We start from the raw sequence: 23,633 nt of genomic DNA on the forward strand, positions 1-23,633 counted from the left end.
ATAGCTACAATGTAATTATTAATTACATTGTAGCTATCTTAGAGTTTATTTTATAGGTAAGTATTTAGATTTAAATAGGAATATTTTAATTAATAATATTAATATTAGATTTATTTTAATAAGAGTTTAGTTAGGGATGTTAGAGTTAGATAGGGTTATTATACTTAATATATATATATATAATATAATAACGATATTAACTATATTAACCCTAATATAATTAGGGTTAATATAGTTAATATATATAATATAATAACTATATTAACTATATTAACCCTAATATAATTAGATTTAATATAGTTAATATAGCTGGCGTCGGTGTAGGGGGATTAGATTAGGGGTTAATGTGTTTAATATAGGTGGCGGTGGTGTAGGGGGATTAGATTAGGGGTTAATACATTTATTATAGGTGGCGGCGGTGTAGGGGGATTTAGATTAGATGCAAAAGAGCAGTTTACTTTGTGACAAAGCCCCGCCAAAAGCCTTTTTAAGGACTGGTAAAAGAGCAGTTTTCTTTGGGGCATGCCCCGCAAAAAGCCCTTTTAAGGGCTGGCAATAGAGCAGTTTACTTTGGGGTAATGCCATGCAAAAAGCCCTTTTCAGGGCTATTTGTAGGGTTAGACTTATGTTTAGTGGTAGGGATAGTTTAGTATTTTAGGGGTTAAATAATTTAATATAACTGGCGGCGGGATAGGGGGATTAAATTAGGGGTTAATTAATTTAATATAGGTGGCGGCGGGGTAGGGAGATTAAATTAGGGGTTAATTAATTTAATATAGGTGGCAGCGGGGTAGGGGGATTAATTAAATTAATATAGCTGGCGGCGGGGTAGGGGGATTAAATTAGGGGTTAATTAATTTAATATAGCTGGCGGCGGGGTAGGGGGATTAAATTAGGGGTTAATTAATTTAAAGGTTAAATTAATTAAAGGTAGATGGCGGCGGGGTAGGGGCTCACTTTAGGGGGTAGGTAAGGTAGATGGCGGCGGTGTAAGGGGCTCACTTTAGGGGGTAGTTTAATATAGTTGGCGACAGTGTAGGGCAGGGGTGTCCAAACTTTGCTCTCCAGAGGTTTTGGAACTACATTTCCCATGACGCTCAGCTAGATAAAATGCTGGCTGAGCATCATAGGAAATGTAGCTCCAAAACCTCTGGAGAGCAAAGTTTGGACACCCCTGGTGTAGGGGGATCACATTAGGGGGTAGTTAATGTAGGTGGCGGCGGGGTCCGGGAGCGGCAGTTTAGGGGTTAAATATTTTATTAGGGATTGCGGCTGGGGATCGCGGTTGACAGGTAGATAGACATTGCGCATGCGTTAGGTTTATTTTGTAGCTAGTTTAGGGAGTTACGGGGCTCCAATAGACAGCGTAAGGCTTACTACGGCTGCTTTTTGTGGCGAGGTGAAAATGGAGTAAGATTTCTCCATTTTCGCCACGTAAGTCCTTACGCTGTATATTGGATACCAAACTGCGCTGGTTTGGTATACCTGCCTATGGCCCAAAAAACTACGGGCGACGGCAGAAATATACGAGTGTAACTTCTAGGTTACGCTGTATATAGGATACCAAACCAGCGCAAAATTCAGCGTTGCCGGCATTTGCGGGCGACGCTGCATATCAGATCGGGCCCTCAGTCTCTAACTCTGAAATTAACACACAAGGTGATAAGGTGGAGCCAATAGGCAAATCTGCATGCATCTCAATGTGGAATAGGAAATAGGTCTAGTACATAAACAATGTATAATTCTTTAAACTAATACTCAATGATAAAACTATTATTATTCTTTAGAGCCTTTATATCTTTAAAATCCAAATCATACCCTTGCTCCTGCAGCCAGTAGCGGCAGTACCCTTTTTTTAACCCCTTATGTCTTTTTCAACAGTGCGGTCTTGCCGCCAGCTGCATGGTTTTGATCTAGACAATTATTTAATGACCAGCAACGTACAGGGTACGTCAGCCGTTAAGGGGTTAAATATGTTTCTTGCAGCATCCAATAGGAGCACTTGCTGATCAACATTAATATAAAAAAAAATATATTTTATAAAGTTGCGCATGCTCTAAATGTTACCAGGATTGCCATCCTCCGTGCGCATCCATGCGTTAGGCATGCTGGTTAGGTAGAGAGAAGGGATTTCCCTATAGACGTTATAGTTAGCATAGGATACACTCCGTCAGAATCTTGCACATTAGCGATCCTCTGCAGCGGTCATGCAAAGTATAACAAGTAAGAAAATATCTGCAGCACTATGAAATATGTTAATGGTTTTCATCTCAAATGCATATTATACTGATACAGGGCAGAGTATGTTACTGCCAAATACGCATGTGCAAAATCTTCTCTCTCTGGAGAGCGCATTAAACCCTATATGGGACCGGACCGCTTTCTGCGTCATAAAACATACTATACTGTAGTAGGAATAAAATATTAAATATATAAAAAAAAGCCATAAGTAATAAAAAAAATAATGATACGGTTTTAATACACAATTTATTTAGGATTCAGTGTTGTGTTTGAGTTTGCTTAAATTTACCATCACTTTATGCAGTCATGGAGGTCCAACTCCAATCTATCTTAAACACTATATAAAGAGGAAAATAGTATTAGAGTAATAATAGTGTGCCCATACACGTAAGCTCCTGTAGCACAGATGTAATTTATATCATACAGATTGGTCTCAGCCTAAAACATGTGCAACAACAAAAAATAGAGGCAAATACAAAGTTTACAATAATAAGGTAAAACAAATACTCTATACATAGTATACCCCAATTTGTCAGACCCTCTGTAGGGGTTATGATACATAGAGAAAGACAATGCAGTATTTTTTTAAATGACATCCATGCTGTTGCCTGCATCCAAATAATAGGCCCTTGTCCTCAGCCTATGCCGATCTTCCTTTCTAGTGAGATAGTCATATCAGCAGGGGCGGATAGGTACCCAAGGAGGACCTCTTTCCACCAAATACTGACAGCAGGGCTGTCTCCTGTTCCAGTGTGAGATATCCATCATCTGTATCGCCGCCACAATTCAAAATCTCCATACTGAGTCCTCAGTCCACAGCAGTCCAGAGTCAATGATAGTGGAATACACCTAGGAGCAACTTCACGCATAGCCCAGCCTGCAGATCTCTAACAGTGGCATTAGTCTTCTCATCCCTCCTGCCCTCCCGGGCAACTCCAACAAAGGTCGCTATCAGATCCAAACTAAATAGCTTACAAAATAACAGTTTTTAAAAGTTGTTAAACAATTATCTATCGATCTATCTATCTATATCTATAGTATATGGCTCCGTCCCCTCTTATAGTCTACAAGTCCCCCTTACCTCCCTGTCTGGAAGCAATATATACCCTTTACTGCAGAATACCTTATATTAGTGGAAAAATTGTATTTTAGATACATCTGTATATGCTGAAATATGACAGGTATGGTGAATTATGATAGATATGGTATGTTTTTGTGTACAGTGCTGCATGATATTTTGGTACTTTTATAAATAATATTATTAATGTCTGAATAATTATATTTTTTCTCTAGAAACTTTATGATGAGTGTCAGGACCATCGTTCCTGTCAGTTATTGGTGAACAGTCGAATTTTTGGATCAGATCCATGTCCAGACACAAACAAATATCTATTAGTGTCGTACAAGTGTAAGCCAGGTAATTCATTATCTTTCAGACGGTTAGGAAGAGGTCGTTTACACTTTCACACATGTTTTGTGCAAACTAAAATTGATTGTAACACAATTTACTAATTTGAAACATTCACAGCTGATAACTGCATTCAACATTCTGCTGATAAATATTAAAAGTATCTTAAAACAATATTTTTTTTTTTTTTATCAAATCAATTATTGTTTAGTTAACAAATAGGTTATTTACACAGCTGGCACCAATCCTTTGCTGTCCTATAAAATAAAAAAAAAAGAATAAATCAGTCAATTCCAAGATGGATAGTGCTATGGCCCAATATTCAAAACATTGAAAGACTGTCAAGAAACTTTGCGATTTTAAAAGAAAAGGGGTGTGACTGAGCAGTGTCAGCGAGTGGCGAAGTCTCTCCCATAGAAGTCAATGGAGCGTGACATCACCACCTGCATTTTGCTATGGCCGGTGGGTGATCCCTATTTGAAATGGGCATACAAAGCGCAGACAGTGCGCTCACAAAAACGAAGAATTTATATCAGTGTAGGCAAACTCCAAATATTGCCTGTGGGACATAAGCTTTGATACACCTACTTTAACTACCTTAGAGTATCCCCCGGAATTAAAGTATCCCCCATTCCTTCCAAAAGGTAACACCCCCAAACAAGTGGTATTCCCAGGTGTCTAATCAAACTGCTGACAACATACTAAAAAGCTGACTTGATCAGCACCCCTTTTAAGAAGTCCCGAACCGGGGCTTAATTCTGGTCCAGCACTCATTTCCAGGAGCCCGGCTAGGCTGGCGAGGTTTTGCCACCCCTTCAGCATTTACCACATCTCCTTGACAAAATATGTATTGTCATATACAATGTAGATTATTTAAAGGGACAGTCTACAATATAATTTGTATTGTTTTAAAAGATACATAATCCCTTTATTACCCATTCCTCAGTTTTGCATAATCAACACAGTTATATTAATATACTTTTTACTTCTGTGATTGCCTTGTATCTAAGAACCTTCTGACAGCCTGAGCCTTATTCTCTATTGACTTGCATTTAGCATTGTGTTGTGCTAAATTTTAAAGGGACACTGAACCCAAAAAAATTTCTTTCGTGATTCAGATAGAACATGCAATTTTAAGCAATGTTTTAATTAACTCCTATTATCAATTTTTCTTTGTTCTCCTGCTATCTTTATTTGAAATAGAAGTCATATAAGCAAATGTTTGGCTCAGAACTATGGACAACACTTGTTTACTGGTGCTGTCCAATCAGCAAGGACAACCCAGGTTGTTCACCAAAAATGGGCCGGCATCTAAACTTAAATTCTTGCTTTTCAAATAAACATACCAAGAGAATGAAGAAAATTTAATAGGAGTAAATTAGAAAGTTGCTTAAAATTGCATGCTCTATCTGAATCACGAAAGAAAAAAATTGGGTTCAGTGTCCCTATAAATAACTTTCTGTGCCTGAACACAGTGTTATCTATATGGCCCACATGAACTATCAAGTCTCTTGTTGTGAAAAGCAATTTAAAAAGCATGTGATAAGAGGCAGCCCATATGAGCCTACCTAGGTTTAGTTTCAACTAAGAATACCAAGAGAAAAAAAAGTTGATTAAAATTATCTGAATAATGAAAGTTTAATTTTGACTAGACTGTCCCTTTAAAGTATTGTAGATATCTTAAAATTGATTTAATGGTTGCTTGATATTATTTCAAACATAAATATATATTTGAAAATATATGTTTATGTTTATAATAATAGAAAGCATCATTAAATACCTTTTTTTAAGACCCTAAACGTAAATATTCAATTTTTAAAATTATGCATTGTTATGTAGAATGCTTATTATTTAAATACTAATCCTAAAGCCCATTCACATATTTTGCAGTACAGCGGTCCTAACCCTTGCTCTCTCTCTCCCCCTCTCTTTTGCGCTCTCTCGCTCCACCACTCTTTTGCTCTCTCTCTCCCCCCTCTCTTTTGCTCTCTCTCCCCCTCTCTTTTTGCTCCCTCTCTCATGCTATCTTTTTGCTCTCTCTCTCCCCCTCTCTTTTGCTCTCTCTCTCTCTCGCTCCACCTCTCTTTTGCTCTCTCTCTCCCCCTCTCTTTTGCTCCCTCTCTCCCCCTCTCTTTTGTGCTCTCTCTCTCCCCTCTCTTTTGTGCTCTCTCTCCCCCTCTCTTTTGCACTCTCTCTCCCCCTCTCTTTTGTGCTCTCTCTCCCCCTCTCTTTTGTGCTCTCTCTCTCCCCCCTCTCTTTTGTGCTCTCTCTCTCCCCTCTCTTTTGTGCTCTCTCTCTCCGCCTCTCTTTTGCTCTGTCTCTTTCTCCTTTTTGCTTGCTCTCTCTCTCCATCCCTCTCTTTTGCTCTCTCTCTCCCCTTCTCTTTTGCTCTCTCTCTCCCCCCTCTCTCCCCCCTCTCTTTTGCTCTCTCTCTCCATCCCTCTCTTTTGCTCTCTCCCCCTCTATATTGCTCTCTCTCTCCCCCTCTCTTTTTCTCCCCCTCCCCTTCTCTATTGCTCTCTCTATACCCTCTCTTTGGCTCTCTCTCCCCCTCTCTTTTTCTCTCTCTTCCCTCTCTTTTGCTCTTTCCCCTCTCTTTTGCTCTCTCTCCCCCTCTCTTCTGCACTTTCCCCTCTTTTCTGCTCTCCCCCCTCTCTTTAGCTCTTTCCTATCTCTTTTTGTCTCTCCCCCTCTCTTTCTATTTCTCTCCCCTCTCTCTTGCGCTGACTGCTCCCTGCCACGCCCCCGGCACACCCCGAAGATGCCCACATTCCTGTTGGTCACACCCACGCTCCTGCCCGGCCACACCCACGTCCCTGTTGGCCACGCCCACTTTCGCTGCAACAGCATGTCAGGTAAGGTCAGGTGTGTTTGTTCTCCTGCTGTCTCTACTGATCATGACAGCTTCGGAAAAACACACTTGGCCTTTTGTATAATAGGATTTGCACATAAATTAAAATGTAGTTAATGTTGCTTGTTGTGTTTATTATTTGTTGTCTGTTATGTAAAAATATAATTTAACGCTACTGACTATTATAACATAAATATATATTAACATACAGTATATATCACTAATAAACACAACAAGCTAACATAAATACATGCTATATATATGCTATATACATGCATACCATTTTAAATATTGAATATCAATGCAAGGCCAGACTACATTATATTTAAAATGTTTGAAATAAAATGCATGGTCATGTGTAATGCATATTAGTTTAAGTATTGGATATAAATTAAAATGCAGATATTCTTGCTTGATGTGTTTATTAGTTTAAAAATAAATATAGTTTTAAAATATATATTTATGTTATAAAAGACAGTTACATTATACTTATAGTATTACTTAACTGCATGCCTGTAATGTAATAATACAATTGTAATTCTAATGACATTTGTAACATAAATATAAATTGTAACCCCTTCACTATCAGGACTTTCAGAGAAAAAAACTGAGAATTTCTAACATTTTTGCTATCAGTCCAATTAAAACAGAAATAGAGCCTTGTTTTTTTTATTTACCAGTCAAAATTATTTATATATATATATATATATATATAAAAAAATATATATATATACAAGTAGCCCTCAGTTTACGCCGGGGTTAGGTTCCAGAAGGAATGGTTGTAAATCGAAACTGTTGTAAATTGAAACCCAGTTTACAATGTAAGTCAATGGGAAGTGAGGGAGATAGGTTCCAGGACCCTCTTAAAATTGTCATAAAAAACACCTAATACATTATTTTTAAAGCTTTGAAATGAAGACTTTAAATGTTAAACAGCATTATAAACCTAATAAAATAATCACACAACACAGAATATATTATTAAACTAAGTTAAATGAACAAAAACATTTGCTAAACAGCATTATAAACCTAATAAAATAATCACACAACACAGACTTCACTTGCATTTTTCTGCAAACAGTTCTTTCTATGCATTCCAATCTGGACTGATTTATAGACAGGAAGATCTTGTTCCTTTGAAATCTGCTCGATAGCTCAGGTCGGGTTAAACTGATTAATTTCAGCTTGCTTGGCTTCACTGCAACACAAGCGGACAGCTCCCCCTACTGGCAATTTTAATAAATGCACTGCTTCTCGGGCCACCTGTATATATATATATATATATATATATATATATATATATATATATATATATATATATATATATATATATATATATATATATATATATATTTAACCCCTTAAGGACAAGGCCATTTTTCAATTTCTTACCCTTTAAGGACCAAGGCTATTTTTACATTTCTGCTGTGTTTGTGTTTAGCTGTAATTTTTCTTTTACTCATTTACTGTACCCACACATATTATATACCGTTTTTCCCACCATTAAATTGAATTTCTAAAGATACCATTATTTTCCTCATATCTTATAATTTACTATCATATAAAATATGATGAAAAAATGGAAAAAAACACACTTTTTCTAAATTTGACCCCCAAAATCTGTTACACATCTACAACCACCAAAAAACAACCATGCTAAATAGTTTCTAAATTTTGTCCTGAGATTAGAAATACCCAATGTTTACATGTTCTTTGCAAGTTATAGAGCAATAAATTCAAGTAGCACTTTGCTATTTCCAAACTATTCAAATCAGCCAATAGAATTTCAGTAGCTCTCATCCTATTGGCTGATTTGAACAGCCAATAGGATTTGAGTAGCTTTCAACCTATTGGCTGATTTGAATTTGAAAAATCAAATCAGCCAATAGGAATTCAAGGGATGACATTTTTAATCAGGTCCCTTGAATTCTCTATCCAGTGTGCGGCGAAGATCGTACAAAGAGGATTAATAGTGAAAGGTACTTGCAGTGGGTATAGGGGTTAATAGGATAGTACGTGCAGTGGGTATGTGGCAGTTAAGAGGTTAATAGGATAGGTACTTGGAGTGGTTATGTGGCGGTTTAGATATTTATTAGTGTAGTGTTAGTTATTGATTGTGGGGTACTTCTGTTTAGGGGTATTAGGATTAGGGGTTAGGCGCAGCAGTTCTATTTCAAAGGATCCTTTACTGTACATCACCAATATGGGTGGCAATGCCGGGTGTTATCTATACTATAGCCAATATTGCAGACCAATGGCATGTACAGTGGGGCAAAAAAGTATTTAGTCAGCCACCAATTGTGCAAGTTCTCCCGCTTAAGAAGATAAGAGAGTCCTGTAATTTTCATCATAGGTATACCTCAACTATGAGAGACAAAATGTGGAAACAAATCCAGACAATCACATTGTCTGATTTGGAAAGAATTTATTTGCATATTATGGTGGAAAATAAGTATTTGGTCACCTACAAACAAGCAAGATTTCTGGCTCTCACAGACCTGTATCTTCTTCTTTAAGAGGCTCCTCTGTCCTACACTCATTACCTGTATTAATGGCACCTGTTTGAACTTGTTATCAGTATAAAAGACACCTGTCCACAACCTCAAACAGTCACACTCCAAACTCCACTATGGTGAAGACCAAAGAGCTGTCAAAGGATACCAGAATCAAAATTGTAGACCTGCACCAGGCTGGGAAGACTGAATCTGCAATAGGCAAGCAGCTTGATGTGAAGAAATCAACTGTGGGAGCAATAATTAGAGAATGGAAGACATACAAGACCACTGATAATATCCCTCGATCTGGGGCTCCACACAAGATCTCACCCCGTGGGGTCAAAATGATCACAAGACTGGTGAGCAAACATCCCAGAACCACACGGGGGCACCTAGTGAATGACCTGCAGAGAGCTGGGACCAACGTAACAAAGGCTACCATCAGTAACACACTACGCCGCCAGGGACTCAGATCCTGCAGTGCCAGACGTGTCCCCCTGCTTAAGCAAGTACATGTCCGGGCCCGTCTGAAGTATGCTAGAGAGCATTTGGATGATCCGGAAGCGGATTGGGAGAATGTAATATGGTCAGATGAAACCAAAGTAGAACTGTTTGGTAGAAACACAACTCATCGTGTTTGGAGGACAGAGAATTCTGAGTTGCAACCAAAGAACACCACTATATACTGTGAAGCATGGGGGCGGCAACATCATGCTTTGGGGCTGTTTCTCTGCAAAGGGAACAGGACAACTGATCCATGTACATGAAAGAATGAATGGGGCCATGTATCGTGAGATTTTGAGTGCAAACCTCCTTCCATCAGCAAGGGCATTGAAGATGAAACGTGGCTAGGTCTTTCAGCATGACAATGATCCCAAACACACCACCCGGGCAACGAAGGAGTGGCTTCGTAAGAAGCATTTCAAGGTCCTGGAGTGGCCTAGCCAGTCTCCAGATCTCAACCCCATAGAAAACCTTTGAAGGGAGTTGAAAGTCCGTGTTGCCCAACGACAGCCCCAAAACATCACTGCTCTAGAGGAGATCTGAATGCAGGAATGGGCCAAAATACCAGCAACAGTGTGTGACAACCTTGTGAAGACTTACAGAAAACGTTTGACCTTTGTCATTGCCAACAAAGGATATATAACAAAGTATTGAGATGAACTTTTGATATTGACCAAATACTTATTTTCCACCATAATTTGCAAATAAATTATTTCCAAGTCAGACAATGTGATTGTCTGGATTTGTTTCCACATTTTGTCTCTCATAGTTGAGGTATACCTATGATGAAATTTGCAGGCCTCTCTCATCTTCTTAAGTGGGAGAACTTGCACAATTGGTGGCTGACTAAATACTTTTTTGCCCCACTGTATAGTAAATGCCTCTCTGCGATGTTGCTATGTTGGGAGCTTGGAATATTTTGAAAGGCTCGCTTGACATAGTGGCAGATACCTTGCAATATTATTCCACTTCGTAGCATTTTCTATCATCGGGGCCTATGTGTGACCACTATATAAGAGTGCTACAGCCATGAGAGTGTCAGTGCCTACAAGAGAGCCCCAGTCTTTGGCATGGGATGTGTATCAGAGAATCAGAGGAGTGAAAGTGGTGAAACCTTACTTTGAGGCTTTGCCATTGAGAAGAAGAGTTGGTCAGGGCTAGCTGACAATTGCTAAGCTAAAGAGACAGAGGGCCATGTAAAGGCTCAGAGACCCACAAATACTCCATTAAAGCATTTGGTTTCTGTGTCTGAGGGATGTGGAAATAATGAAAGATAGATGTTTATTTATACAAGTCTCTTTGTATGACCTACTTAAGGACCTAAGGGTAATGACTAAACCTGTATTTATATTCTGGCCTCTATAAATGTTCAGTTGTCTGAAAGGCTTGTTAGTAGAATGTCAGAGTCTACTTTTTTTCTAGGTTTCTGGGCCTTTTTCTGATGGCTTTGAGCACACTGCAAGAAGTTTAATTATTTTCCCTCTACTCAGGAGGAAAGTCTCAGTATAAAGAGGTTTATCTAGGGGAGGAATACATAATGTCTTGGAAACCATAGACTACCCTTATGTGGCACCCCAAGAGAATGAGGTGCTTTATAGTGACTTCAAACTATGTTTACACAAGGGGAATTTCAGGGCAGCGGCCTTGATAGGTCGCACTTCTGCAAGCTGCTCCAGATTTCTAGTGTAATCTATTTGAAATCACCCTTTACATGAAACATCTGAGACAGAGACTAACATAATATCTGCCTACTAAAGAAAATCTACCTAACGAGATCAATCTTACTAAGATAGCTGCTGGCTTCAGAGCCCAGAGCTTCATTTGAAGTTGTGGCCTCCAACATCAGCCACGTGGAATACCCCCCGGCAGGATGCTCTCTGGCTCCTGTCGTTAGCTAGCACCGTGAGTGCACCTACAACAATCAACAAGCTGACAATTGGCAACGGAGCCTTTTATAAACCGGTCCCCTCTCTATACAATGGCAATCGCAATCCGGACTGTTTTAGAGGAGGTAGAACGCCTTCTGAGTTTCCATTACTCACAATTCTGCATACAGCTAGAATCAGAATGGAGAACATTTTGTAATGATGCCGCTCAAACTGTTTGCCTAGAAACAAGACAGGATCATATGAGTGGCCTCCAGCACGCAGCTGAAGTACCCTTGTATAAGTCGGGATCTAGCTGTGAGGTAAAAGAAAGCGAACAATCAATCGAAATTCATGGGGACCAAGCACTTCCTATCCCTAAAGACAATAAAGGCGCAACAACTTCTACAGATCAGGAAAAGAAAAGATATGGGATAGCGCTAGAAAAGCAAAAGAGAACTACGAAAGAAATATATATAATTATCCACATGTCGTTTATACAAGTCGATAAAATGATATGAGCACCATTAATAAATAAAATATAACGTGAATGAAAAGGAAGGTCCCGAATGTGCCAACAGTTATTTATCAATTGTAAGATGGAATAAAGGGATACGCTTTAACCTAGTGCTTCGTGTGAGAAAAAAGTGTGTCACCAATAATATATATATATATAGCGCTGTGTATGATAAAAATGTTGTGTCAAAGATCAAATAAATGTAATTTATTATTAATATAAAAGTATATCATACAAGATGCCGGCATCACAATAGCAATGTAAAAAGGTACTTACTAAAAAAATGTTAAATTGACACAAACTTGCAATAGCAATGATGTGCATAAAATAAAATGGTTATATTGATTAAGAACAAATTGCTGTAAAAATGGTCAAATGATAAAGCTGAGTACAATATACAGACACACAATACAAGACAGGTAACTAAGTACCAAAAGATACCTGATATAAAATAACTCCCAATGGGATAAAGTCTGTTTAGGAGACTCGTAGTCCAGCAATGTGTCCAGATATAATATCCTTTCTTTTATTGGATCCAAAGTAAAGGTTATGCTGGAATTAGTTCACAAACTAGGAGTATGGATAATCCCTGGTAATAATGCTCCGGATGAGCGTTATTAAGTGATGAAAATCCCTTGATGTTTCAAAAGGTAATAGGCAGTTTGAGGTAGATGCTGGGACCGAGGTATTTGTTTACAAACCAAGGAATGTATATGGCGATGCCTCAGTCCTACTACCGATTCCAGTTTAGGGGCAGGATAAACAGATCACAGATGTGGGAGCTGTGTTTACAGCAATGATTCAGAGACCTGTATTGAAAAAGACTCCGTAGACTGGTGGATCCTGGGGCAGGAATTACACATATAGAGACCATTCATGTATATTGAAAAATGGCTCAATGTACCTGACCTACTACCAATACTTACAGCAATCAATGTTTAGTCAGAGTGAGCAAATCAACGCGTTTCAGCCTCTTGGGCCTTTATCAAGATGCTCACTAGTTGCATTGCTGAGTTTAAATAGCATGTGCTTTGTCCTGATTGGTTAAATTGTAACAGCCAATAGTAACATAGCGGCATATGCTCATTGTTTTGGGTGCATATGATAGCATAAACAGAATATCATTAATACCTGATTAAAAACATAAAGAAGTAATACAATATCGGCATATATGGAAATAGGAATCTAAAGAAGTAAAATGGTTAATAAATAAAATTAAAAGAAGAGTTAAAAATAAAACTATAATAATAGTTTATTTTCTATGTATGAAGTGTGCTACATAGCTACCGGGTCCTAAAAGGAGTAGGTATTGGAAATTGGATGACACTAATGTAATAATAGTGAAAAAGAGTAAGTTATAGTACTCTCAAACCATGTGTATGATGTGTGGAATAGTTAGCTCCAGTACATAGTAATCAGGAGTTATGTGCATAATTGTGACTGAGAATATTAAAAAGTGGTGAATAGTATGCGTAAGTATGGATTAAGAACCTTATAAATTGTGAATAGTGAAAGATATATATAAAAAATAATATATGAGAAAATGACATGTGCACATAAAAAATAAAAAATAATTGTGCACTTTAGATAATGGAGTTTTAAATCGTTTATATAAACATGCAGTAAAAAATTAATAATAATATGATATTGTCAAAAAAAGATATACTTAATACTTTAGGATTAAAAATAGTAGTAAGGGGTTAAGAAGGGCGGTTTAATACTAGACTAACTTAAAATGTAGTTTAATGTAATTAGAATAGAGAAAAATAATGGATATTCAGAGAGACAAAAAATATCTTAGATAATATAATGTATATAATTGAGTATTTACATATTCAAATCCCAGATTCCATAATGTGTTTTTTTTAGGATAATATGTTTTTTTTAGAAGATATTTATTTTACATCTAGGTAACGGTAATGATTTTAAACTGTGGATATTATTTTAGTTCAGAAATACGTAATGTAAAAAGTCTGGGTTTTGTTAACAACTGAAGATAGCTTATTACTAGTTGTTATTCTAGATAAGTGAATTTAGATCCAATTCGGAGTTTAAACGCTCCACCCCTATTCTAGATAAGTGAATTTAGATCCAATTCAGAGTTTAAACGCTCCACCCTTATGGTTTAAACTCCGAATTGGATTTACATTGCTATTGTGAAACCGGCATCTTGTATGATAAACTTTTTATATTAATAATAAATTACATTTATTTGATCTTTGACACAACATTTTTATCATACACAGCGCTATATATATATATATATATATATATATATATATATATATATATATATATATACTGTATATATATATTTTTTTATTGGTGACACACGAAGCACTAGGTTAAAACGTATCCCTTTATTCCACGTTACAATTGAATAATAACTGTTGGCACATTTGGGACCTTCCTTTTCATTTACGTTATATTTTATTTATTAATGGTGCTCATATCATTTTATCGTCTTGTATAAACGACATGTGGATAAATATATATATTTCTTTCGTAGTTCTCTTTTGCTTTTCTAGCGCTATCCCATATCTTTTCTTTTCCTATTTTATTGGTCTGTAGTCAGGAGGTCTGCTCACCATTTGGGATTAGCTACAAGAGACAATTATAGAGTATAGTATCTTAAAATGCCCCCCCCCCTTTCTAACTTCTACAGATCAGCAAGAAGATATGAAATCCTCACCAAACCCATGCAAACTTTGCCTACTGCTGGATTCCTTCACCGCGAATACTAGAGAGGGCAAGATGAGAGACAGTACTGATGCAGACTGAAAACTGCAGATAACCATACCATCTGTGCTGGATCCCTCAGCTCAATCCCGTGAACAATTTGGGGCCCTACTGTCACATCTCAGCATGGCAGCTTGGTGTCATAGCAGAAAGGTTGGAGTCGGATGAACCAAATATACTCTGTTTATTCCTCTAAACTCTGTATATGCCACACATATCCCTCAGAAGGATTGATGCTAACTTCAGTACAGAGGTGATATGACAGCCTAATCACATAGACTTGAAGCACCTAACTTCTAAAGTATTATGTTTTGTAGTTCAATCCTTCTCATTTAATATATATTGCACTTTCTTTTTATTGTTTATAATCCAATCTGGCATTTGAAGATCAGAATTGTTTTGGCGTATAGTATTAGGGGCTATAAGTAATATTCACAATTAATTATTTTTTGTTTATTTATTATACTGTCTCTGCATATCGACAGCTAATATATCTGTTAGACCCTCATTGCAGCTATCCTTGCTCAACCCATTATAGTGTTGCACAGTAGCCTTTTTTTTTTTTTTACGAGATGAGGTTGTTAAGTTCAAATTATAGAGGTCCTGATTATTTGCTGGTCTCCCACATATGTCCCCATTTGTGAAGTTCACTTATCCATTATCATATCTTTGCTTAGTTTCATGCTACCCATATTCCCTATCAGGATTAATACAAATGTCATCGTAGGGTTGAAGCCTTATTACATAGAACTGAAGAAACTAACCCTCAAAAATGTTATGTTAAGAATCTTAAGTTACCTTTCTTAATATACGTTTCATTATCTATCAACCCCTGCGATTCAATATGGCTCTGAGTGTATAGTAAGGTGAGATACGAGTAACATCTACAAAGGTTCCCTACCACAACTTTATGACAATTTATGTACTTGATGGGTCTTTAAAACAATTATCTGCGCCAAATACATTATATTACTGCACTGCAGTCCTACATGTAGTGGGGTTTTTCCAAGCTAAATGTATGCTTCCTGATATACAGTGGGGCAAAAAAGTATTTAGTCAGCCACCAACTGTGCAAGTTCTCCCGCTTAAGAAGATAAGAGAGCCCTGTAATTTTCATCATATGTATACCTCAACTATGAGAGACAAAATGTGGAAACAAATCCAGACAATCACATTGTCTGATTTGGAAATAATTTATTTGCATATTATGGTGGAAAATAAGTATTTGGTCACCTACAAACAAGCAAGATTTCTGGCTCTCACAGACCTGTATCTTCTTCTTTAAGAGGCTCCTCTGTCCTACACTCATTACCTGTATTAATGGCACCTGTTTGAACTTGTTATCAGTATAAAAGACATCTGTCCACAACCTCAAACAGTCACACTCCAAACTCCACTATGGTGAAGACCAAAGAGCTGTCAAAGGATACCAGAAACAAAATTGTAGACCTGCACTAGGCTGGGAAGACTGAATCTGCAATAGGCAAGCAGCTTGGTGTGAAGAAATCAACTGTGGGAGCAATAATTAGAGAATGGAAGACATACAAGACCACTGATAATCTCCCTCGATCTGGGGCTCCACACAAGATCTCACCCCGTGGGGTCAAAATGTTCACAAGACCGGTGAGCAAACATCCCAGAACCACATGGGGGGACCTAGTGAATGACCTGCAGAGAGCTGGGACCAACGTAACAAAGGCTACCATCAGTAACACACTACGCCGCCAGGGACTCAGATCCTGCAGTGCCAGACGTGTTCCCCTGCTTAAGCAAGTACATGTCCGGGCCCGTCTGAAGTATGCTAGAGAGCATTTGGATGATCCGGAAGCGGATTGGGAGAATGTTATATGGTCAGATGAAACCAAAGTAGAACAGTTTGGTAGAAACACAACTCATCGTGTTTGGAGGAGAGAGAATTCTGAGTTGCAACCAAAGAACACCACTACATACTGTGAAGCATGGGGGCGGCAACATCATGCTTTGGGGCTGTTTCTCTGCAAAGGGAACAGGACAACTGATCCATGTACATGAAAGAATGAATGGGGCCATGTATCGTGAGATTTTGAGTGCAAACCTCCTTCCATCAGCAAGGGCATTGAAGATGAAACGTGGCTGGGTCTTTCAGAATGACAATGATCACAAATACACCGCCCGGGCAACGAAGGAGTGGCTTCGTAAGAAGCATTTCAAGGTCCTGGAGTGGCCTAGCCAGTCTCCAGATCTCAACCCCATAGAAAACCTTTGAAGGGAGTTGAAAGTCCGTGTTGCCCAGCGACAGCCCCAAAACATCACTGCTCTAGAGGAGATCTGCCTGCAGGAATGGGCCAAAATACCAGCAACAGTGTGTGACAACCTTGTGAAGACTTACAGAAAACGTTTGACCGTTGTCATTGCCAACAAAGGATATATAACAAAGTATTGAGATGAACTTTTGATATTGACCAAATACTTATTTTCCACCATAATTTGGAAATAAATTATTTCCAAGTCAGACAATGTGATTGTCTGGATTTGTTTCCACATTTTGTCTCTCATAGTTGAGGTATACCTATGATGAAATTTACAGGCCTCTATCATCTTCTTAAGTGGGAGAACTTGCACAATTGGTGGCTGACTAAATACTTTTTTGCCCCACTGTACATATAGCACAGAGGATATATCTTTCACTAGTTAGGTAATGGTCAATAAACGATAATGTATTTTATTCGTGGTCTCCCTATGTGATCCGTCTGTTATACCTATAGTGATCATATACTAAGTAAATAGTAATAATGTGAAATAGTTTTGTGAAAATTTCTTCCCATTTTTTTCATAAACTGTATCAAATATTCTGGTTCAGCTCTGGTAATAAGAGTTGGACCACCAGCAGCCGAGGCAGAACAACAAGTCCAGATCTTAACTAATACCTGTAGTTCTACACATTGTTTGGAAACTACTCTCTCTAGTCACATTATATACGCATCACCTTTTAGACCTAGATCTATATCACTGGGGAATTGCATCAAACTGTAGGAATCTAGTTACAAACCTGAATATAAGCAGGTTCACATATGTACCAGACTCCTACCCACCTTCATTCATATGTCCTTTGATACATTACCCTAAGCTCCATTGCCCTAACCACACTGGGAGACAGATATCTAGACATATATTACTTCCTATGTAATGATAGCTGCTAAAGCTAACTAATTTTCTGAAAACGCTCCAACAATAAAAACTAGCTGTCATATTTTATATCTTTCATGTAATTTGCAAGAGTCCATGAGCTAGTGACGTTTGGATATACAATCCTACCAGGAGGGGCAAAGTTTCCCAAACATCAAAATGCCTATAAATACACCCCTCATCACACCCACAATTCACATTTACAAACTTTGGCCTAGATTTAGAGTTGGGCGGTAGCCGTGAAAACCAGCGTTAGAGGCTCCTAACGCTGGTTTTGGGCTACCGCCGGTATTTGGAGTCAGTCAGGAAAGGGTCTAACGCTCACTTTCCAGCCACGACTTTTCCATACCGCAGATCTCCTTACGTCATTTGCGTATCCTATCTTTTCAATGGGATCTTCCTAACGCCGGTATTTAGAGTCGTGGCTGAAGTGAGCGTTAGAAATCTAACGACAAAACTCCAGCTGCAGAAAAAAGTCAGTAGTTAAGAGCTTTCTGGGCTAACGCCGGTTTATAAAGCTCTTAACTACTGTGCTCTAAAGTACACTAACACCCATAAACTACCTATGTACCCCTAAACCGAGGTCCCCCCACATCGCCACCACTATATTTAAATTTTTTAACCCCTAATCTTCCGCTCCGTACACTGCCGCCAACTACGTTATCCCTATGTACCCCTAATCTGCTGCCCCTAACACCGCCGACCCCTATATTATATTTATTAACCCCTAATCTGCCGCCCCCGCTATCGCTGACCCCTGCATATTATTATTAACCCCTAATCTGCCGCTCCGTACACCACCGCCACCTACATTATAGCTATGTACCCCTAATCTGCTGCCCCTAACACCGCCGACCCCTATATTATATTTATTAACCCCTAATCTGCCCCCCTCAACGTCGCCTCCACCTGCCTACACTTATTAACCCCTAATCTGCCGAGCAGACCGCACCGCTACTATAATAAAGTTATTAACCCCTAATCCGCCTCACCCCCGCCTCAATAACCCTTTAATAAATAGTATTAACCCCTAATCTGCCCTCCCTAACATCGCCGACACCTAACTTCAATTATTAACCCCTAATCTGCCGACCTAATCTCGCCGCTACTGTAATAAATGTATTAACCCCTAAAGCTAAGTCTAACCCTAACACTAACACCCCCCTAAATTAAATATAATAATTTAAATCTAACAAAATAAATTAACTCTTATTAAATAAATTATTCCTATTTAAAGCTAAATACTTACCTGTAAAATAAACCCTAATATAGCTACAATATAAATTATAATTATATTATAGCTATTTTAGGATTTATATTTATTTTACAGGCAACTTTGTATTTATTTTAACCAGGTACAATAGCTATTAAATAGTTAATAACTATTTAATAGTTACCTAGTTAAAATAATTACAAATTTACCTGTAAAATAAATCCTAATCTAAGTTACAATTAAACCTAACACTACACTATCAATAAATGAATTAAATACAATACCTACAAATAACTACAATTAAATAAACTAACTAAAGTACAAAAAATGAAAAAGAACTAAGTTACAAAAAATAAAAAAATATTTACAAACATTCTATTGGCTGTTCCGATCAGCCAATAGAATGTGAGCTCAATCTGATTGGCTGATCGGATCAGCCAATCGGATTGAACTAGATTCTGATTGGCTGATTCCATCAGCCAATCAGAATTTTCCTACCTTAATTCTGATTGGCTGATAGAATCCTATCAGCCAATCGGAATTCGAGGGACGCCATCTTGGATGACGTCCCTTAAAGGAACCGTCATTCTTCAGTTGGACGTCGGAGGAAGAAGATTGGTCCGCGCTGGAGGTCTTCACGATGGAGCCGTTCCTCATCGGATGAAGATAGAAGATGCCGCTTGGATCAAGATGGTTGCCGGTCTGGATCGCCTCTTCTTCCCGGAAAGGATGAAGACTTTGGAGCCTCTTCTGGACCTCTTCAGCCGCAGGATTATGGATCGCCAGCCCCCGCTTGGGTTGGATGAAGATTTTGGAGCCAGGACGGATCGGTGTGATACCGGGCGAGGTGAAGATAAGGTAGGAAGATCTTCAGGGGCTTAGTGTTAGGTTTATTTAAGGGGGGTTTGGGTTAGATTAGGGGTATGTGGGTGGTGGGTTGTAATGTTGGGGGGGGTATTGTATGTGTTTTTTTACAGGCAAAAGAGCTGAATTCTTTGGGGCATGCCCCGCAAAGGGCCCTGTTCAGGGCTGGTAAGGTAAAAGAGCTTTGAACTTTTGTAATTTAGAATAGGGTTGGGCATTTTTTTATTTTGGGGGGCTTTGTTATTTTATTAGGGGGCTTAGAGTAGGTGTAATTAGTTTAAAATTGTTGTAATATTTTTCTAATGTTTGTAAATATTTTTTTATTTTTTGTAACTTAGTTCTTTTTTATTTTGTTTGCTTTAGTTAGTTTATTTAAATGTATTTATTTGTAGGTATTGTATTTAATTAATTTATTGATAGTGTAGTGTTAGGTTTAATTGTAGATAATTGTAGGTATTTTATTTAATTCATTTATTGATAGTGTAGTGTTAGGTTTAATTGTAACTTAGGTTAGGATTTATTTTACAGGTAATTTTGTAATTATTTTAACTATTTTAGCTATTAAATAGTTCTTAACTAGTTAATAGCTATTGTACCTGGTTAAAATAAATACAAAGTTACCTGTAAAATAAATATAAATCCTAAAATAGCTATAATATAATTATAATTTATATTGTAGCTATATTAGGATTTATTTTACAGGTAAGTATTTAGCTTTAAATAGGAATAATTTATTTAATAAGAGTTAATTTATTTAGTTAGATTTAAATTATATTTAACTTAGGGGGGTGTTAGTGTTAGGATTAGACTTAGCTTTAGGGGTTAAAACATTTATTAGAATAGCAGTGAGCTCCAGTCGGCAGATTAGGGGTTAATGTTTGAAGTTAGGTGTCGGCAATGTTAGGGAGGGCAGATTAGGGGTTAATACTATTTATTGTAGGGTTATTGAGGCGGGAGTGAGGCGGATTAGGGGTTAATAACTTTATTATAATAGCGGTGCGGTGTAGGCGGTGTAGGCAGGTGGAGGCGACGTTGTGGGGGGCAGATTAGGGGTTAATAAATATAATATAGGGGTCGGCGGTGTTAGGGGCAGCATATTAGGGGTACATAGGGATAATGTAAGTAGCGGCGGTTTACGGAGCGGCAGATTAGGGGTTAAAAAAAATATGCAGGTGTCAGCGATAGCGGGGGCGGCAGAATAGGGGTTAATAAGTGTAAGGTTAGGGGTGTTTAGACTCGGAGTACATGTTAGAGTGTTAGGTGCAGACGTAGGAAGTGTTTCCCCATAGCAAACAATGGGGCTGCGTTAGGAGCTGAACGCGGCTTTTTTGCAGGTGTTAGGTTTTTTTCAGCTCAAACAGCCCCATTGTTTTCTATGGGGGAATCGCGCACGAGCACGTTTTTGAAGCTGGCCGCGTCCGTAAGCACTGCTGGTATCGAGAGTTGAAGTTGCGGTAAATATGCTATACGCTCCTTTTTTGGAGCCTAACGCAGCCATTCTGTGAACTCTAAATACCAGCGGTATTTAAAAGGTGCGGCCAGAAAAAAGCACGCGTAGCTAACGCACCCCTTTGGCCGCAAAACTCTAAATCTAGGCGTATGGAGGTGGTGAAGTAAGTTAGTGCTTGAGTTTTATGATTTCTTCTATGATAAGCGCTTCTAACCATTCTGAAGCCCAATTCCTCTCAGAGTACAGAGTTTGTCAGAGGGATGTGAAGAGAATATTGCCTACTGATTTTTTTATGGTTTCCCTCATGGGAAATCTTTTCAAGGGTTCTCTGTTATCGTTCGTAGGGATTAATCTCCTACCTCCCTTTTCAGATCGATGATATACTCTTATATACCATTACCTCTGCTGTTAGTTTTCAATACTGGTTTGGCTATCTGCTATATGTGGATGGGTGTCTTTCGGTAAGTATGTATCATTATTTAAGACACTCTCAGCTATGGTTTAGCACTTTATATATTAATATAAAGTTTTAAATTTATGTATTTTACTTATATTTGCCATGAGTCAGGCCTATGTGTATTTCCCTTTGCAGTCTGGCAGTTTCATTATGGGAATCATGTTTTAGGAAGTTTGTCTTACCTGGGGTATAATCTTTTTTTCAATTTGACTTGTTTTTTCTTTTGAAAAACTTGCGGACAATTAGGCAGAATTATTTTGGTGTGAATATGTGTCTATAATGACGCAAGTTTGTCATTTTCTGCATCTTAATTGATGCCAGGTTGTTTGGCGCAAAATTGTGTTTGTTATGACGCGAGTTGTTTGTTTGGCGCCAAGATTTTTTTTAACTTCCTTTTGCATCGTGCGTCATACTTGGTGCCAAAAAAAAAATTAGTTTATTTTACCTCACTTCCTATATGCTCCTTGCCTTCTTTATGCTCAGAGGGCTATGCTTTTTGCTTTTTTGTCAATTTTAGCATTTGCATTTTTTCCCATTCCTGAAACTGCTATATGTGGAAATAAGATATTTTTGTTTAAATGTTATTGTTTCTTTACATTTTACAAGATGTGCCAATCTGATCCTGTCTCAGAAGCTGCTGTAGGAACCATGCTGCATGAACACAGTTCTACCAAAGCTAAGTGTATCTGTTGTAAGCTAGTGGAGATTATATCTCCAGCTGTACTATGTAACAGTTGTCATGATAAGCTTTTGCATGCAGAAAAGGTTTCTATAAGTGCTAGTACAGTATCTGTTGTTTCTTCAACGTCTAAAGTACATGATATTCCTGTTGATATGAAAAATGCTATTGCTGATGCGATACAGAAGGCTATATCTGCTATTCCGCCTTCAAATAAACGTAAAAGGTCTTTTAAAACTTCTCATACTACTGATGAAATTTGTAATGACCGACAACATACTGATATATCCACCTCTGATGAGGATCTCTCTTATTCAGTAGATCCTACTTCAGCAGACATTGACACTGATATATCATCTTATATTTTTAAGATTGAGTATATTTGTTCCTTGTTAAAAGAAGTGTTGATAACTTTGGATTTTTGAGGAGTCTGGTCCTCTTGATAATAAATCCAGTAAATTTTTAAATTCTGTCTATAAACCTCCTGTGACTACTCCTGAGGTTTTTCCTGTTCCTGATGCTATTTATGTGATTGCTAGGAATGGTCTAATTTTGGTACTTCTTTTGTTCCTTCTTCAAGGTTTAAAAAGGTGTGTCCTTTGCCAGTGGCTAAATTAGAGTTTTGGGAAAAAGTCCCTAAGGTTAATGCGGCTATTTCTACTCTTGCTAAACGTACTACTATTCCTATGGAAGATAGTACTTCTTTTAAGGATCCTTTAGATAGGAAAATTGAATCTTATCTAATGAAAGCTTATTTACATTCTGGCTATATTCTCAGACCTGCCATTTCTATGGCTGATGTTGGATAGCTTAGCACAACGGGAAAAATATTCTGATTTGCATAGTGTTATTAGTTTGCTTCAACATGCTAATCATGTTATCTGTGATGCTATTTTTGATATCATCAAGATTGATGTTAAATCTATGTCTTTGGCTATTTTAGCTAGAAGAGCTTTATGGCTCAAATCATGGAATGCTGACATGGTATCTAAATCTAGGTTGCTATCTCTTTCACTCCAGAGTAATAATTTATTTGGTTCCCAATTGGATTCTATTATTTCCACTATTACTGGAGGGAAGGGATTTTTTTTGCCCCAAGATAAAAAGTCTAAGGGTAAATCTAAAGCTTCTAACCGGTTTTGTTCCTTTCGTCAGAATAGAGAACAAAAAAACACTCCTTCCTCT

General features: G+C 37.9%; 1 protein-coding gene across 1 annotated transcript in view; it reads left to right on the top strand.

Annotated features, from left to right (window-relative positions):
- The window catches only part of LOC128638993 (protein eva-1 homolog C-like), a 101,525-nt gene that overhangs the window by 25,881 nt on the left and 52,011 nt on the right, over window positions 1-23,633 (top strand). Inside the window, exon 3 of the mRNA XM_053691134.1 lies at window positions 3,535-3,658. Coding sequence (XP_053547109.1) covers window positions 3,535-3,658 — 124 coding nt within the window. The remainder of the gene's footprint in view (window positions 1-3,534; window positions 3,659-23,633) is intronic.

This window comes from Bombina bombina, chromosome 1, assembly GCF_027579735.1.
Source record: "Bombina bombina isolate aBomBom1 chromosome 1, aBomBom1.pri, whole genome shotgun sequence".
NCBI classification, from domain to species: domain Eukaryota; kingdom Metazoa; phylum Chordata; class Amphibia; order Anura; family Bombinatoridae; genus Bombina; species Bombina bombina.